General features: G+C 38.9%; 1 protein-coding gene across 1 annotated transcript in view; it reads left to right on the top strand.

The window, feature by feature from the left end:
- Positions 1-20,234, top strand: part of ST8SIA1 (ST8 alpha-N-acetyl-neuraminide alpha-2,8-sialyltransferase 1) — a 167,701-nt gene that overhangs the window by 97,359 nt on the left and 50,108 nt on the right. The window contains exons 3-4 of the mRNA XM_049882619.1: positions 9,385-9,494; positions 19,183-19,275. Of these exons, the coding sequence (XP_049738576.1) occupies positions 9,385-9,494; positions 19,183-19,275 (203 nt within the window). The remainder of the gene's footprint in view (positions 1-9,384; positions 9,495-19,182; positions 19,276-20,234) is intronic.

The following is a 20,234-nucleotide window of genomic DNA, read 5'->3' as shown; positions in this document are numbered from 1 at the left end:
TATTTTTTTTTTTATAATGACTTGAGTCTAACTTTTCTAACGGGAAATAATATCCAATGTATTGAATATATCTAATCTAATATATCCAGTATCTAATATTCACATCATTCAGTTTCCAGAGATATGCATCCTGTGTAGAAAGCACAACACTGAATTAGAATTTTTTAAGTCAAAATTTTATTAGCGGAATAAGAAATACAAACTTTAGCAGCAGCTTTCTGGAAATTTGGTTTCATAGAATTGAAGATCAGTTAAGCTTCCTTGACTGGTAGGGATGTGCAAATATTCTATAATTAGTACTTATAAATATATATCCCCAGGCAAAGCTTTGGGTAATTTTTTTTAATGGTTTGATAATTAAATATCTGTAACGAGAAGCATTTTTCTATGAAATGAATTAACTACTAGATATTTGAATCATAAAAATGCTTACACACACAAAATAAAACAGCTGAAATTTTAATTTAAACTTCCAAGGGGCTAGATAAATGACTTAAAAACAAATACGCATTAACTTACCTATTGGTAAGGACAGAGCTGCTCTTAATTCAGCTCCATTTTACCATTATTTTGTCTGTTTAGCTGGATACCATGCTTACTAGGAATTTGCTGGTGGGAAATTGCCAACCCTGGGTTGAAGTAACAAAGTGACTGGGGTATAGTGATAAAGAGGCGGGCAACTGAAAAATATTGTTAGAGGGTTGGGGGCTTAATTGATGCACTGGATAGAGTGTAACTAGGTCCTCAAGCAGGGTAGTGCAATTAAATATGTTGAGGAGGGCATAATTAGATGGGTGTCTGGATGGTGTAATTATATTCATAAGGGGGGGATGTAATTAGATGTGTGGCAGGGGGTGTATTTAGATGCCTGGGTTGAGGATATAATTAACATATGGGCAAAAAATTAAATTATGTGTGTGGGTGAAGCATAATTATGTGTGGGAGTCCATGTGGATACGTGGTGAGGGTACAATGAAATGAACGGGTTGGAGTGTAATTAGATGTGTGAGTTGTTGCTCTTATGGACAAAGAACTTGAGATTTTCATCAATAAGGGCAAACATATGTTTTGGCATAGTGACTGATAGCAGCTGGCATATAGTGACAGCCTTTCAGGCCACTCTGAAGGTTTGCAAATCAAAATCTCTGCTTTTCTAATAAGATTTGAGACGCACATCTAACAATGACATTGATCCGTATCCTGAATCGTGGCACAAACTGCATGAAAGGGAAGACTTGTCCCCCCTTACTATCAAAGAGAAAGAGTATGGAGGGGAGTAGAGAGAGAGAGAAAGAAAAAAAAAATGCAAGTTTCCTTTGTGTTGCTAAGTGTGAAAATAAAAGTGTCAGCTCTTTTGCCTAAGCGTTTCTGCATAAAAATACATTTACAACAAAATCAGCAACATTTAGCTAGAACAGTCGAATCTTTTGAAAGAATGAAACAATGTTTATTCAGGAATATTTGTGACACCTGCCCCCTCTTCCTATAATAGCAGCGAGTCAACTAATATAGGCTGCAGCAAAACAGGAACTAGTATGGTAAGAGTTATTGCAATAATAATGTGGTATATCTTATATTTTATATTAAATTAAAAACAATGGAGTTGTGTTGCCATCTTCAAAAGAAAGAGAACATTAAAAAATACAAGTTTGTTGCTTTGATAAATTCTTGAAATTAAAGATATTTAATTGAGCACTGGTCTGCTTACTTGATTGATCACACAATTCTCATAAATCCTGGAGCCTCAAAGCCTCCTCCTGTCTGTTCAGGGCTTAAGTCATATCTAGTAGAGCTCCACTATTATTAGAATCAGCTGTGGCAAATGATTTGCACTGGACTACTAACCTAAAAGTTGACAGTGCAAAGCCACCAGTGGAACCTCAGAAGAAAACCCTGGCGGTCTGCTTCCATAGATTATGGCCACGAAAACCCTATGGAGCAGCTGTACTCTGTAACACACGGGGTTGCCATCAGTCCGAATTGACTTGAGGGCAATGGGTTATTGATAGAATCATACTGAATTGCTTCTGGAATTCCAAACCTTTTGGTTTCCTGTTGCTCCCAAGAAGCCTAGATTTAAGGTTAGCTGTTTTTTGTTTTGTTTTGTAGGGGAGGGCTGCTATGAGTTGGAATTGACTCGATGGCAACCAGTATAGGAGCAGTTTTACTCTGTCCTGTAGGGTCTCTATGAGTAGGAATAGACTTCCGCAGCAACGAGTTATAATTACAGTCCGGAAGTAAGAAACATTACAGGCTGTCCCCTAACCTCATGTCCTGCTCCTTAGTGGTTTAACAGGACAGTTTTCATTCTTAGATTTTGATTTTACATCAGTGCACAATGTTAATTTTTAAATTGTTGACTTGTTTTAAAGGTGACTTTTCTCACCCCCTTACTATTCTGCCCTGCCTTCTGCCCCCAAGGCAGGCTCAAACTCTAAAACAATTCATGATTTATAATGGTTAACCCAGTTACTCACAGAGGTAGTGCCCATAGGGGTGGATTCAATATATCTAGTTATTTCAGTTGGACGGAAGATGAGTAGGCATGGCAAGATCTCCTTACGCCTCCGATTAAGACTGCATTGGAAAGGGGTCTCAGCTCACTGGCTCTTATGGCTTTGTCTTGTGTGGATTGCCCATGTGGGAGGGAAAGAGGTGAGATTGTGGGCTTTAGAAATGATTTTCTGATAAATGATTCTTCTTTCACTTAATTCTAAAAGCCCTTCTGGGATATTATGGTGTTCTTTATATATAAGGCACAAAAAACTGGGTTTAAATTCTTCGGTACTTTAATAGCATTCTTCCAGAAGTCATATTGTCAGCTTGGGGGTATTTTCACAGTTGGCACTCCTAGATTGTTTCTGAGAAAAGTCTTCTAGCCATTAACAAGTCTTGCACCTTCATTCAAGCCTCAAAACATGACCCTAAGTTTATTTACCTTTTTAAAACCTTACTAAGATTATCTAACAGACCAGAAACCTCACCTATTTTCATATGCCTAAAACCTGCAGATTTCAGAAAGGTCTTCCCTAGTCTCATAACAAGGAACAGTGTTTGCAAAGTGGTTAAAGTGCTTGGCTGCTCAAACCAAAAGGTTCGCAGTTCGAACCCACCAGCCACTCAGTGGGAGAAAATGAGGCAGCCTGCTTCTGTAAAGATGCCTTGGAAACCCTATGGGACAGTTCTGCTCTGTCTTATAGGGTCGTTATGAGTTGAAATTGACCCGACGGCAGTGGATTGGGTTAACCTCATAGCACACTGCACATTTGAATTAGGTAAACTCTGTATTTCCCGATAGACTATAAGTTCCGTTGGGGATGCGATGTATCTATTTGGTTCACCATTACATTCTCAGCACCCAGAGCAGCACCTGACCCGTGATATGTGCCTACCAATGAGTTGCTGAAAAGAAAGGAAGTGAGGTATCAGAGCACAGGTGGTACAGACTGTAGAAGAGCTAACAATAAGAAACAAGATTTCAAATGGCTTTATTGGCTTTATTATGTACTATATTTATATATTATATTATATTTATTATATATTATATATGAGAGTGGTGGAGCGTATGTTTGTTCTTTAAGCTCAGAGGTTAAATTATATATCCATTTGGGCACTTTAGGTCAGGCAATGTTGAGAACAGATCAGATGCTCTGCAAATATCTCCCAATTAAATAATTAAATTATTGAACAAATTGTTCCACACTTAACCTGTGCTTAGTCTGGATACAGAATGGTGAACAAAAAAGTTATGATACCTGCAATGAGTCATGCAAAAATGTCCATTTTTAAATTCACTGATGGATAGAAGTAGTGGATATATTCACAAAAGACCAACGATCAAAAATTATTATTTTGCTCAAAATCTACATAAATCTTTGAAAATAGAAATATCTTGCACAAAGTTAGGTTACATATTATAGTGATTTAGCAATATAATGGTGATTCTCCCCCCTCAGGGAATTTAGTTATTTTAGTATATAGTAGTGTAGTAATAAATGAATGTAGGACTTCTGAGTTTACTGATGACATTCAACATTTCACTTGTTTTCATTCTCATAACCCTACTGGGAGATAGTTGAGATGGTGTCTTAGGGTTCTCTAGAGAAACAGAACTAGTTATACATATATATGTAGATATAGGTACACACACAAATATATTTGTAACTTATTTCTGTCTGTCTATGTCTATACCTATCTACCTACCTACCTATCTATATAGAGATTGATTGATTTACTTCATGGGACTGGCTCACTCTGTTGTGAGGGCTGGTGAGTCCAAAATCCATAGGTCAGGTGGCAGGTTGGTGTCTCCTACTGGCGTACATCCCAAGATCTGTAGGTCAGGCAATGGAAACAGTGCAGAATGAATACAGAGAGTGAGTTCTGTGAAAACATCTATTTATAGTCTGGAAGGCAGAATGTACCCTAAGGAAACTCCTTTTTCAACTGATTTTTTTATTATATTACAGTTGATGACATTATAGAACATCAACTAGACTAGTGTTTGGCCAAACCACTGGCAACCACAGCCTAGCCAAGTTGACACATAAAATTAACCATCAGAGATGGTTATTATGCCCAACTTCTAGCGAGGCACTGAGAGATTGAGGGGCCTGGCAAATCAGAATCTGAATCCAGATGGTTAATATAATGGTGGTGTTGTGAGCTACGTATTGTGAAAAGCTGTTTGATTACTGGGGTTTATTGCTTGATCCTGGCTTCTTCTTTGAGAGGAAGCAAGGTGCATGCCATTAAAAAGATGGTCATTAACAGGTGGAACAAAGATAGGTGAAATCATTTGTACAGAAATCTATAGGATAAGTTAGTGGCAGAATAGAAGTTTAGAAATATTTTAAGCTCATCCCTATAATTAATTTGTTTAGTCCACCCTTTCATTTAGAATAGTATTTTTTAAGAGTGGCAAGAGGAGTGCTATGGAATACTGTATCCTCAGATCCAGTAGACATTTTCTTGCATGGTGAAAGGAGATACATTTGAAAAGGAAGGATACGGTGCCATAATCTAAACATGGCCTTGCTTCTTCCTTGTCAAAACATGTTGTTAGGTGCCATCGAGTTGGTTCCGACTCATAGCGACCCTATGTACCACAGAGCTAATTAAAACTAATTAAACCAAATTTATAATATTCGTGGGAAGATGAATGACTAAATTTTTTTATATTCAGTATACCCAAAAGAAAACCACACTTTACTCATACATAATTCTGGAAATCATTGACCATTGCCAATTAAAGATATTGTATCTAAAGATAAAGGAATCGTAGTTTTACCTCAATTTGCTAATTTTTTTTTCATAGTATTTTATCAAGTTTTTCCTTCTAGATATTTTTTGTAAAACTTTGATGTGCTATTATTGTTCGATGATATATTATCAGTGCTTCAGGCATTCCATAAATATTTGTCGCAAAGAAATTGCTTATGTGAGGGCTAGAAGTTGACAAGATGAAGTAGCAAGCCCATGCTATTAGAAAAAAAAAATCAGAAATAGCATGAAAGTGTGTGTTTGGAATTTATAACGCATGAATATAATATTTAAACTTTCTGCTAATAAAATTATTCCTAGTTGTTAAGATGGAGTCAGATAAATCACTGTTTTACTGTGTTCCACAAGAGCCCCATGAAATCTAGGCATTTCATGACTTAAAAAATCAGCAAACACTGCTAGGAGGAAAGGAATGAATGAAGGGAGTGAAGATGAGTTGACCATCATGTCAGTGGCTTGGCTAGATACTTCACATGCATTATCTCATTTCACATGTAATCCTCTACAATAGTAGTATCTCCCTTTTAAAGACAAAAAGTTTGACAGCTTGCCCCACAATCCCTCAAGCAGGGAGTTAGGAGGTAGCGTTTGTAACCAGGTCTGTGATGCTGTTACTGCTGCTTCCCAGATCTACTGAGTCCAGATTTTTGCCTGGAAACTTGGAATTACCAGTCCATCCGGTTCAAGAACCTCTCTTTAACAAAACTTCAGGGGTGTTTTCCATTGGCTTTTATGAAGACAACGAAATATTAGTGGAAGATGAGTGAATCCATACTTTGCACATAAACTATATACAAGTAAACCCAGTAAATATGAAAATATACATGTAGAATTCACCAAATTCAGATCAGTCTTCTGTTCTCATTACTGAACCAAATCTGTCTTTGTCAAGGTCACCAGTGGCCTCCATCTTGCTAACTTCCGTGGCAAATTTCAGCTGTTACTTGACTTAATCTATCAGCAGCATTTGATGCAGTTTTTTCCCTTTTTTTTTTTTTTTAATTATGGTATGTATATATGTATATATATATATGTGTATTCCAAAACTTTTTTTTGTTTTGGATGTGTGTATATATATATGTATACATATGTATATATAGTTGTTAAGTGCTGTCGAGTTGGTTCTGACTCATAGTGACCCTATGTACAACAGAATGAAATATATTTGTGTGTGTGTGTTTGTGTGTGTGTATCTCAGAACATTTGCCGTTTCATCTTTCTTCTTGAGACACATTTTTTTACTTGGCTCCCAGGACACCACACTTTGCTGTTTTTTTCTTCCATTTCATTGGCCGCTTTTCTTAGTCTTGTTTACTGAATTGTCCTCAGTCCCCTGATTCTTGTTGGAGTGCCCCAAGATTCAGTCCTTGGACTTCCTGTCTCTTCTATCGATACACATTCACTGTCTATACTCATGACTTAAATAACCTGCCGCATGCTGCTCACTCCAACTTTCATCTTCAGGCCAGACCAGTTCCCTGACTACAGCCTCATATAATCAGTTGCCTACATGACATTGCTACTTAGATCTCTAATGCCATCTTAACACTTGATATATCTAAAATTGATATTTATATTTCCCCCCAAACCTGCGCCTCCTTTAATCTTCCAGTGAACTTAATGGCAAGCTCATCTCTCCAGTTGTTAAGGCCAAAATCTTTGATGTCGTCCTTGATTCCCCTCTTTTTCTCTTACCCTACTTCCATTGCATCAGCAAATCCAGTCAGTGTTCCCTCCAAAATATCTCCAGAACGGGCCTACCTTTTATATCACCACTGTTATCACCCTAGTCTAAGCCACTAGCATCCCCAGCCAGGATTCTTATAGAGGACTCTTAACTGGCCCCTCTTTTTCTGCCCTTGACATCCTATAGCCAAATGAGTGATTCTTCCAAAATATGTCTTAATGCTACTCCTCTGCTTAATCCTGCATGGTGTTGCTTCTTAGAGTAAAAACCAAAATTTTTACAATACCCACAAGGCCCTACAGATTTTGTCCCCCAGCTTCCCCACCAGTTAACTCCCTAATCTCCTCTCCTCTTCCTTGCTCACTTGTCTCCAGACACATGGGCTCCTTCCTCTTTCTTGGACATCTCAAGCATGTTCCCTCCTCAAGGCCTTTGCCCTGGCAGTTGCCACAGGTATCTGTATGGCCCATTCCCTCATCACCTTCAGGATTTGAGTATCTCCTTTGAGCCCTGACCACCCTGTTAAAAATTGCAGTTCCTCTCCCACAGCATTTTCTGATCCTCTCATGATGATGCTTTATGTTACCTTCTGACACGCTGTACATTTTACTCATTTACCTTTGTTTATTACCTGTTTCCACCACTAGAATGTAAGCACTGTGGGAACGGGGTTTTCACTTGTGTCCCATCACCCAGGACAGTGCCTGGCACATAGTAGGCATTTAGTAAATACTTGTGGAATGAATGAACAGCTAATTGAGCATACATACTTAAACCTACAGCTGACAAAGTATAGATCTAACCAGTCTATTTCTAGTGTTAATTCCATACCCTTCTGTCAGGAGTGATTGAGATAGATACCTTATTTCGTTCTGGGTGTGCCAATGCTGCTCCATGCCTAACCCTCCTCTTCACACCCCTGGTCCCTGTTGTGTTAGTGCAGAGAGCTGTCAAATTTCTGCTGGCAAATGTTTAGATATCACACTTTAAATGCTGTGTCTCTCTTAACAATATTTTCAAACCCTAGCTGTCCCTGTTACATACTGGACATCAAGGAAGTGAAATACTATCCTTGTGCTGCGTCAAGTGTCTACCTGGCTACCGTTGAAGACAGAGGCTTCTGGAAAAATTTTTTTTCCCGGTTTAATTATTTCACACCTGGGGGGGTCCTTTATACTATATATTTATGTATCAATTCTGCTTATTCTTTTCTTATAACCCATATTATTTGATCGAGTGTCATCCAGGCTAGCCTACTTAAGATGGGTATAATATTTTTCTTTACCAGTTATGTATATGTAATATATATAAGGTCATATATGGAAGGTCTTTCCCCCTAGAAATTCCAGCCACTGTGCATTGTTTCAGCATGCAGAAAATTCTGTACCTGGAGGTTCTTGCTGACCCAGCTAGAAGAGGCTGAATGATGCATTTCACTTGCAGAGGCCATTGCTGGGTTTTCACATACCCTGTTGCTATAAATAGCATCTCAGGGAACGCTCAGGTACACTGAACATTTTTTTTTTTTTTGCCATCCTGTTCAGTGTTTGGAGAAAGAAAGTCATGCTGTCTGGCTTGGCACAAGTCACTTGCCTCTTAGTGTCTCCTAAGTTCTAAACAGACCCACCTAGAGAGTTCATTTGCTCATGAACACAGTGTTTGCTGTCTCCCTTCTGAGCCTTTGTTAATGCTGCTTTCTCTGCCTGGCAAAATCCAACTCAGCCGTTAAGAATCATCTCAAGTGGGAAAATTCCCTGAGTCTACTTGGCAGACATGCCTCTTCCCTCCACCATGGGATTCCTCATAGCATTTGGGACATACCTCTTCTCTAGCAACTTCAGCGTTATATTAAAAAAAAAAAAAATTAGAGTTCGTTATATAAGTATGTATGTTCACATTCTCTCACCCCTCTCTCTGCACACATCCCAAATTGTGAATCCTGAGACCTGAGACCTCTGTATCTTTGTATCCTCAACACTTAGCGTAGCAAGCGCTCAGAATCATCTGTTGTGTGAATGGCTGATTGTATGAATGAATGAGTTACATTCAAATGGGGGATAGAATTTATTTGAGTTTGTTCTCAGTTTAATGCCTTTAAAAATAATCCTATGTTTGGCTTGGATTTTTCTATTTTTTGTAGCAAACAGACACCATCTACTATGTGCATGGCCAATTTGGAACAGAAAAAATATCGTTATATTTAAGTATATTTCAGAGAGTGATTTTTTTTTTTTTTCCAAAGGAACAGTGGTTTTTTTCCTTATAAACTTCTTGGCATCTTTCTTTCCACATACTCTCTTTTCACTCTGCCTAGTCTTCAATCAAGTTGCTCCAAAGGGTCTGTTGTAAACAATGATTTTGTGAGTGGTTGTGTGTTCTCTTCAGTGAAAACCCGCCTTGTTTTCTGTTGCTAGGCAACCCCATTCCAGCTGCCATTGAAGAAATGTGCGGTGGTGGGAAATGGTGGGATTCTGAAGAAGAGTGGCTGTGGCCGTCAAATAGATGAAGCAAATTTTGTCATGCGGTAAGAGAGAGCACCCACAGCGCGGCCTCTGCGTTCTCTCCATTTCTCCACCCCTCCCCTAAGCCCTGGGGCCTTTCAAAACCAGTCACTTGTGATTAATCAGCTGTGCCATGTTCTTTAGCTTCCCTTCAAGCCCATATACAAGTGAGCTTAGGAGGGGGGTAAGGGGAGCCAGAGATCATGTCCCAGGAAAGTGCAAAGGCAAGAAAGGTTCAGTGGTAGTTTTCCTCAGACAGAGTTAGAAACTCAGTCAGCTGTGGGTAAAGACAGCAGGGAAAAGTGGAAGAACTTGGATTTTATTTTCGATTATACAGTCGAATAATTAAAACACTTTAAATTGTTCTTTAATTAAAGCTAACTCCTGTGAATAAAATTTTAATTTATTCATTTCATTCTCCATCCTTTTCTTAATATTTTACAAAAATATTTGAACATAGCAAAGATAATTTGAAGAGGGACGTGATCTTTGCAAGAGTGGGAGAATTGCAAGGGAGAGTAAATTCCCAGCAAAGCTTGATAGGGGGACTGAGCAGACTGATACCGCATACATCAGTTCAGTGACAGACAGGAAAGACCCCTGCAGGGGCATGGAAGGGAATCGCTGAGACATTTCCAGCCCAAGGTAACCAGTTGCTGGTGCGTCAACTCTAACTCATGGCAACCCCATGTGTCTCAGAGTAGAACTATGCTCCCTAGGGTTTCCAAGGGCTGGTATTTTGGAAGTAGGCCACCCGGGCTTTCTTCCAATGAGCCTCTGGGTGGACTTGAACCTCCAGCCTTTCAGTTGTTGGCTGAGTGTGTGAACCGTTTGCAGTACTCAGGGACTGCCAGCGTGGGTTAGAGATCATCAAATTGTAGTGGCACCAGCCTGCCCTGATGGGCAATTTGGAACAGATGTGCTTAGCAGTCAGGTAGAAGAAAAGACAGCGAATGATTAGATTGATACAGTTTGGGATTAGCTGGGTGAGAGGGAAGAAGAATAGGGAATGGCAACACAGAAGGTTCTGGAAAGAGAATATGTGAAGTGACATACCTCGGAATCCAAGAGGTATGATGGAGAAAAGAAGGGACCAAATGATGGGTCATTTAGAGCCTGGGGAGGGGGGGTGTGGTAAAGATGAGGGTGAGGTGGAATAATAAGCTAAAGTCACAAAATAGTCCACTGGAGCATACGATTTCAGAGCTTGAGCCTACCTGGGGTGGTGATCAGATGTGCTAAAAAAAAATAAAGACATCTGTTACTGAGAAAGTGAAGGAACTTTGAGGCTAGGCTGTGGGGGTCCTCTGAAATGGGGATGGTTATGAACCAGGTGCCAAAAGGCTCAGTGGCCAGGAAGCCCCAGGATGACAGCACCCAGAGGGCATAAAACAGACCAAAGGGGGAGGGGGCTGTGTTTTGTATTCACTTTTAAGGACAAACAAATAATTGTCTAGAAGTGGCAAAGCTAGCTAAGAGAACACTAAACCATCTCTGAGATAATGGTGGGGGGAGGCATGGACGGATTACACAATAAGCAAGGTACGCACAGGCTTACTTGTGTTTACCTACTCATCTGTAGTGCACAATTTCACCACAGAAGTGAAATCCATGTGAGATCGTGCACTACAGATTAGTAAGTAAACACAGTAAGCCCATGCGTACCTTGCTTATAGTTAATCCATTCCTGGGTAGGGGACAGTAAAGACTGTACTTGAAAGGGTTTCCCAGGAGGCCATGGATTTTTCGGAGAGCCAGGTTACCTCTCAGAGGTTGAGAGTTGGGATCCCTGAAAGACATTCTCTCTCACTGGATGAAGTCTGCGGCTGAGTGGAGAATCTTCTTTACCTACCTTTTCTTCACAGAGGTGAATTAACATAGATTTTTTTAGGACTGTGTTTTCTTCTCCGTTGATTTTTTGTTGTTGTTATATATACAAACAATAGGAAAAGACAGAAAATCAAAACATAGTTTTTTGAATTCAAGTCAATACAGCATCCATTTATTGAGTACTTGCCATGTATCAGGCCTTAAGCAGGGTCTAGAAATGGAATGTTGACCAATTCCATCGTAGACTTATGAACTAGAGGTATGCTAGTGCTATGATAAGGATAACTCAGAAATAGATGATGGAGATTTGGAGAAACTTCTGAGGAATAGTGATGCCTGGGCTATGCCTTCTCTCCTTTTCAGTTCAGGCAGAGGACCAACCATTTCCAACACTGTAATGTAGGAAAGAAACTGAGTGTTGTTACATGTCATGAGCAATGAAGAGGGTGGTATGAGATAGGGCTGGAGATGCATATAAGCCATACCAGAAACCAAAAAGCCAGTTGCCATCAAGTTGATACTGACTCACGGTGACCCCAAGTGTTACAGAGTAGAACTGTGCCTCTTAAGGTTTTCAAGGCTGTGACCTTTTGGAAGCAGATTGCCAGGGCTTTCTAATCTATATGAGGAGGTTGGAGGAGACAATTCTGCAAGCCTTTCTGTGAGCACTACATAATTGTAACACATTTAGTGTGTTTTAGTTTAAATTACTTTTGTACATAAGTTTAATTTTTCTTCCTAAAAACTGTGTAAGAAAGAAAGGAAGAATAATACTGTACTTACAGATTCAGAGAAGTTAAGGGATTTAACTATCAAGTGATTTTAATAAAGTGTAGGAGGCAGTACAAGGAATGTATTGTTATATTATTTCTGAATGTGTGTGTGTGTGTGTGAAGTCCCTGGGTGGTACAAACAGTTTTGTGCTCAACTACTAACCAAAAGGCTGATGGTTCAAACCCACCCAGAGTTGCCTGAAAAGACAGGTGCAGGATCTGCTCCAAAAAGGTCACAGCCTTGGAAACCCTATGGAGCAATTCTGTTTTGCAACACGTAGGTTTGCCATGAATCGGAACTGACTCAACAGCACCTACCAACAACATGTATGTATGTCACTACATTTACGAAAATGAAAAAAACAAACCAACTGCTATCGAGTTGATTCAGACTCAGTGACCCTATAGGACAGAGTGGAACTGCCCCATAGGATTTCCAAGGCTATAAATCTTTACAGAAGCAGACTGCCACATCTTTCTCCCACAAAGCGGCTGGTGGGTTCAAACAGACAGCCTTTTGGTTAGCAGCCAAGTGCTTAACCACCGTGCCCCCAGGACTCCTCTACATTTAGGAAAATAAGTATTTTTAAACCTAACGTGTAGAAGACTAGGCTTAAGCATCTGAGGAGGTTATCCAGGGGGACAATATTTATTGCAAATAAACAAGACTAAGTTTGCATTGGAAACCCTTTGGTGTAGTGGTTAAGTGCTATGGCTGCTAACCAAAAGGCAGTTCGAATCCACCAGGCGCTCCTTGGAAACTCTATGGCGCAGTTCTGCTCTGTCCTATATGGTCGCTATGAGTTGGAATTGACTCGACGGCAATGGGTGTGGTTTTAAGTTTGCATTGTATACAATCTGGTGTTGAGATAATATTCAAGTTTGGAATTAATGAGTACCTGTGAATAGAGCGTCCAGCACAATATTAAACTTAATGCTTATAGACTGATGGCGGAGGTGAGGATTGAGAAGAATTCAAAGAAGATACCATCGTAATTAGGGCTATGCATGCGTGTGCCTTTGACTTAATTTCAAGAATAGCACCATTTCATAACACATTTGAGTTTTTAAAAAAAATCCTTACTTATGGTTTGCAATATGGAAGCAGTAGTTGTTTATACTACTGTTATTATTTGAACATTTATGGATTTATTTATAAATGGTTGCTTATTCACATTTTGTGGCCACCTCTAGAAAACTGAGGTAGTATTTGTATCTTCAAAATTAAACATTTGGTGAGTAATTGTGATTAGAAAGTAGGTGGTATGCCTGAGCCTAGGGTGCATGGCCAGATATAGTGAGAGCGGAGACTCCCAAAGAGCCTTTCCTGTACACAATGATATGCCAGGTTAGACTCCAAAATATCTAGGACGAGGTTATAACCATGCCATCACTTTCTTTGTTTAGACTTTTTTAAACGCTTACATTTTTTAATGCTTAAAATCAATTTCACATTTTTCAAAGTTCATGTTTGCACCCTAACCAAAAGCAACACTTTAAAAAGCTATGTTGTTGAACAGAATGTATCTGAAAAGTCCTCATGAAAGAAGTAACAGTGGTTGCACCTTGGAGAGGAACTGGGTCCTCAGGGACACGGTATGGGCAACGTCATTTTGGTACCATTTGAATTATTCTCGTGGGCATGCTTTACATATTCAAATAGAAGTAAAATTTTAAATGTATGATTTTTCTGTTTCTAGATTCCTTTCCACCAATCCCATTTCACACCCACCTCACTGCCCAATTCAAAGGATATTCCCTTCTTGTAAATTCTGTTTTTCCATTTCCTTTAAGATCATGAGCACAGCTACTAAGACGCTTTAACCATTAATGTCTGTTAATTGTGCCAACAAGCTATAACGCAAAGTTTCAAACAATTTTACACAATTATACATTATCAGAAACAATTCGACTGCATTACATGTGCCTTTTACATGAATCCATGTAATTATCAGTTTAGGAGTTGAGGAGCTAAAATTATAGTGTGCTTTTTCTGAGAAAAGACCTACAGGGAAGTGTCACAGGTATTTGGTCTTGAAGAGAAAGTTTACCTAGAAGAACTTAAGGCAGGTATTTACTTTTTTTTTTATGTTGTCAGTTTCCAGAAATGCATTTGTAAAGTATTATCCCTGTTGTTTTAAGCATTTCTGTTGTAGTATATGGCAATCAGTGCTTGCAAATTTTTCTTGAGCTTTTGCTCTGTTGTAGGAGTTATGAAGAGAGACAGACATATGAGATACTGATCTGCCCACAAGGAACACACAGAAAAACAAGGTGTTTACTCATGAAAACTGACTTGTTTCATTTAATAATGGAAAAACAGGTTGACAGCACTACCTAGCAATATTCGGCATTTCCAGTTTTAACATAACGTGGCTGATTATCAAATGTTACCAAGGGCCATCAAGATAAAAGCTTCTTTAATAAGCAGATGTCCAAATTCTAGCATGTGTTTTATCCCGGGAAACTTTTTCATCTTTGCAAAGATCACTTCGGTCACAAGACCACAATCAGCGCCCCTGTTGGATGGCCCTGGTTAATGCATAAGCACCCTGTCTCACCAGGATCCCCTATGGGACATGATGTGACTGCTAGACTGTAGAAACTTGAAGAGCAGGCTCTTCGACTTGGGCTTTCCCTGAACTTCCCACAATGTCAACTATGTTGTGTTCTTGATTGGCATTTAGCAAAAGTCACTGACTAGCTGACTAATTTTAGCTGCCAGGAGAACTGGTGTCTTATAAAATCAAAAAACCACACCCACTGTCATCAAGTCGATTCTGACTCATAGTGGCCCTATAGGACAGAGTAGAACTGCTCGTAGGGTTTCCAAGGCTATAAATCTTTACCGAAATAGACTGTCACAACTTTCTTCTGTGGAGCGGCTGGTGGGTTTCTGGTGTCTTAGTACTAAAAAAACAAATGAAAGGAAGATTCTAAAATAACTGCGGTGAGTTCCTATGTCAGATGCCCTGATGCGGTAGGAGCCACAGGGTAAATATGTGAAAAAATCAGGGAACTTGAGTTAGTTAGCTGTTCGGGTGCATGGACAATTCAACCCCTGGGGATACTTTGGAAACCCTGGTGGTGTAGTGATTAACAGCTAGGGCTGCTAACCAAAAATGTCAGCAGTCTGAATCCACCAGGAGCTCCTTGGAAACTCTGTGGGGCAGTTCTACTCTGTCCTATAGGGTTGCTGTGAGTCGGAATTGACTCGATGGCAGTGGGGTACGGGGAATAATTTGTAGGGGAAATTTAGTAGTTGAGGAACTAGCAGAGACCTCAATACCTGTAAGATATCTTTAACTAAATAAACAATGCATTGGCTTGCTGAAGTAAAAACAAGTCAGTGATCCCAGATGTGGTAGAAGTCAAGTTAGAGATACAGGTGGAGAGGAGACATTAAGACACAGTGAAAAAAAAAAAGCCTAATGGAAATAAAAAACAGGAATTACAGATTCATTTGTAGTTCTTATAAATCATAAGTATATACTTAGTTATATGATTTTTGAATGTGATTCTTCAGGCTTTTACTATTTGCTAGGCATTGCACAACCTTGAGTATATCCCACCTGAATTTAGAGACCATCTCAAGGATAGATGTGACACACTGAAAACTAATGACCAAAGACCAGACGAGTTGTGGAATGACATCAAGGACATCATAGATGAAGAAAGCAAGAGATAATTAAATAGACAAGAAAGAAAAAAAAAAAAAAAACAAAATAAATGTCAGAAGAGACTGAAACTTGCTCTTGAATGTCGAATAGTTAAAGCAAACTGAAGAAATGATGAAGTAAAAGAGCTGAACAGAAGGTTTCAAAGGATGACTCTATGAAATGTGCAAAAGCCTGGAGTTAGAAAACCAAAAGGGAAGAACATGCTCGGTATTTCTCATACTGAAAGAACTAAAGAAAAAATTAAAGCCTCTAGTTGCAATAGAGAAGGATTCTATGGGCAAAATGCTGAAAGATGCAGGAATCATCAAAACAAATGGAAAGAATACCCAGAGTCACTGTACCAAAAACAATTGATTGGTGTTCAACCATTTCAGGAGGTAGCATATGATCAAGAAACAATGGTACTGAAGGAAGTTCAAGTTACACTGAAGACATTGGTGAAAAACAAGGCTCTTGGAATTGCCCAAGCCCAGTGATGGAATACCAATTCAGATGTTTCAACAAATGGATGCAGTGCTGGAAGTGCTCACATGTCTGTGCCAAGAAATTTGGAAGATAGCTACTTGACCAATCGACTGGAAGAGATCCATATTTATGCCTATTCCCAAGAAAAGTGATCCAACCGAGTGTGGAAACTATCGAACAATATCATTAATATCACAGGCAAGTAAAATTTCGCTGAGGATCATTCAAAAGTGATTGCAGTAGTACATTGACAGGGAACTGCCAAAATTCCAAGCCAGATTCAGAATAGAATGTGGAACCAGGGATATGATTGCTGGTGTCAGGTGGATCCTAGCTGAAAACAGATAATACTAGAAAGATATTTACCTGTGTGTTTTTTTTTTTTTTTTTGACTATGCAAAGGCATTTGACTGTGTGGATCATAACAAATTATGGATAATATTGTAAAGAATGGGAATTCTAAAACACTTCATTGTGCTCATGAGGAATCTGAACATAGATCAAGAAGCAGTCGTTCAACAGAACGAGGAGATACTACGTGGTTTAAAGTCAGGAAAGGTGTGTATCGGTGTTGTATCCTTTCACTATACTTCTTCAATCTGTATACTGAGCAACTAATCCAAGAAGTTGGACTGTAAGAAGAAGAACGGGGAATCAGGATTGGAGGAAGACTCATTAACCCTCCATTATGCAGATGATGCAACCTTGTTGCTGAAAGTGAAGAGGACTTGAAGCACTTACTGATGAAGATCAAAGACCACAGCCTTCAGTGTGGATTACACCTCAATTTAAAGAAAACAAAAATCCTCACAACTGGATGAAAAAGCAACATCACGATAAACGGAGAAAACACTGAAGTTGTCAAAGATTTCATTTTATTTGAATCCACAATCAGCATGCATGCAAACAGCAGTCAAGAAATCAAAAGGTGCATTGCATTGGGCAAATCTGCTGCAAAAGAACTCTTTAAAGTGTTAAAAAGCAAAGATGTCACTTTAACGACTAAGGTTCGCCTGACCCAAGCCATGGTGTTTTTAATCACCTCATATGCATGTGAAAGCTGGGCAATGAATAAGGAAGGCTGAAGAAGAATTACACATTTGAATTATGATGTTGGTAAAGAATATTGAATATACCAGGAACTACCAAAAGAACGAACAAATCTGTCTTGAAAGAGGTACAGCCACAATACTCCTTAGAAGCGAGGATGGCGAGACTTGTCTCACCTACTTTGGACATGTAATCAGGAGGAACCAGTCCCTGGAAAAGGACATTTATGCTTGGTAAATTAGAGGGTCAACGGAAAAGAGGAAGACCCTCAATGAGATGGATTGACACAGTGACTGTAACAATGGGCTCAAGCATAACAAAGATCATGAGGATGGTGCAGGACCAAGCAGTGTTTCGTTCTCTTGTACATAAGGTCGCTATGAGTTGAAAGTGACACTATGGCACCTAACAACAACAATAGGCATTGTGGTAGGAACTTTTCATACATTGCTTATTTTTTTTTTCTAAAATTTCTTAATTTTGTTCTTGTTGAGAATATACACAGCAAAACATACAACAATTCAACAGTTTCTACTTGTACAATTTAGTGACATTAATTTCATTCTTAAAGTTGTGCCAACATTCTCACTCTTCTTTACTGAGTTGTTCCTCCTTCATTAACATAAACTCATAAACATAAACTCTTATCTAAACTTTCAAGGTGCTGTTGTCAATTTGATCCCATATAGTTCTTAAAAGAGCATAATGCTTTTTTACTTAAGCTAAACTATTGTTCAGCTTTAAGAAGACTTTAGGGGATGTTCTTGGTTTAAGGTTTAGAGATTATCTCAGGGCAGTAGTTTCAGGGGTTCATCCAGCCTCTATGACTCCAGTAATTTTGTAGTCCATGAGAATTTGAAATTCTGTTCTTCATTTTCCCCTTTTAACCAGGATTCTTCTATGGAATCTTTGATCAAAATGTCTAATAGTACTAGCTGGACACCATCTGGTTCTTCGGGTTTCATGGCAAAAGAGACAGTTGTCATGGACATAATTAGCCACACATTCTATATCCTCCTATTTCTGACTTTCTTTCTCTATTGTTCCAGGTGAATAGAGACTGCTTGTTTTGCCTTGGATAGTCATTTTTAATACTTACAGCCATCCTGTAAGAGAGGGAAAGTTATTATCCTCATTTTATGTAAAGGAGAAGCTGAGGCCTAATGTCACACAACCAGAAAGGCACGGAACTTGAGTTTATGATGGCCATATTTTTTGTAGTGAATGTTCATAAGACATTATGGCTAGGCAAAGCAATTGGTACAGGGGGTACGGGGTGGGGGCTGTTTCCATCACCAGGAAAATATCAGCTGTACTCTTTCCCTTAGTTGAACTGGGGTGGTGGAAAATCATTACACTTTAGATCACAAATCATATGCCTTCACCAGTAATCAACCGATACACTGGGCATACACACAAAAGTGAAACTTGCCTTGATTTAGGTGGTAGCGTAGGAATATATTATTATAATTTAGATTTTGGGAAAAGAAAGAAAAACATGAACAAATAAAATTTCTTTCTGTGTCTTGAGATTTATGGGCATGCAGAGAACACCTGTGTCCTCTAGTGTACCAGACCCTTCTGAGCTGTAGCTTCAATTCTAATACTCCCTGTCCTGCTACCTCTAAGGTACTCTGAATGGAATAAATACACTCTAGTTACTGTCTCTTTCCTTTCATAGATCATTAACCTCTCTAGCTAACATTTTCTTTCTTCTAAAGTAGGGTTAGTTTTATGACAGCATCTTCAGATACTGATGGTTAATTAGTCATCAAATGTCTATTGAAAGGGAGGGTGGTAAAAGCAGTTATTTGTGAACTGAGCTAGAATTAATACTGTTCCTACTGACTTGATTTAAAAAAAAAAAACAGAACATGGAAATCATTCTAAAACGTTTGTTCTTGTTTTTGTAGATGCAATCTTCCTCCGCTATCAAGTGAGTACACTAAAGATGTTGGGTCCAAAAGTCACCTTGTGACAGCTAATCCCAGCATAATTCGGCAAAGGTAAGAGTCTATGACTTCTGTTTGAGAGAAACTAAAGAGGAGGGCTTGTGAAGTGTTCATCATCTTAAAGGCAGTGAACATAATTCAGTTTGGGAAACAAAGAAGCAAACCATCTGGACAGGCAGGAAGGATGAAAGGGGGAATTGTAAATAAACTAGGCAAGATTATAGGAATCCAAACAGCATTTCACACTTCCTCTGAGATTTTGTTTCTTGCCCTTAGACATGGTAGAAATAACATGAGAATCAATTGTTTTGCTCTAAGAAGCAACACTATATCCTGCTTACTCATTACTACTACTTTCCAGTTTGTTGGCATCAGTTCCAACTCACTGATTGGCAACTGTGGACTGAATTAATATAAAAAGTGAAAACAAAGAACTGACCGATCTACTGCATATGCATGCATTAAAATAGCAATATTTTCAAGATGTTCTTGAATGTGTATCTAATGTATATGATATTACATTACAGTATATTACATTATATTTAATCAGATTTGGGAAAACAGATGGAAAATTCTTGCTGTAGTATAGATTCCAGAAATGTTGGCAGCTGCTCTGAGGCTTGCTGGGTGTCAGCCTCTATTTGATGAAGCCCCATCAGGAAGTTAGCAGCTCTTTCTCCAAGGACTATATTCTAGAGAATGACTCCATCTCTGTGAAAAGAGGGACCTAGAAATTAGGAATGAGATAGCAAGACATTCTGGGTTCAGCTACTTGTCTTCTGAGGAAGTCCTGTCCAAGTGAACAGCACAAGTGTGTCACTTTACAAACAATACTGTACTACTTGTTTGAGTTCAAAAGTAAGTATTCCCAAAAATTGATATCTAGAAATGGAATCAAATGTACCATTTACTCTCTCTCCAGGAATGAGACTACCTGTTTCCCATACTTAAAACAACACCATGTACTTTTACTCTTCTCAATTTTGATCAACTTAATGGGTGAAAAATGATAC

This window comes from Elephas maximus, chromosome 4 (assembly GCF_024166365.1).
Source record: "Elephas maximus indicus isolate mEleMax1 chromosome 4, mEleMax1 primary haplotype, whole genome shotgun sequence".
NCBI lineage: Eukaryota > Metazoa > Chordata > Mammalia > Proboscidea > Elephantidae > Elephas > Elephas maximus.
The sequence above is the reverse complement of the archived record's forward strand: the minus strand, read 5'-3'. Positions and strand labels throughout refer to the sequence as shown.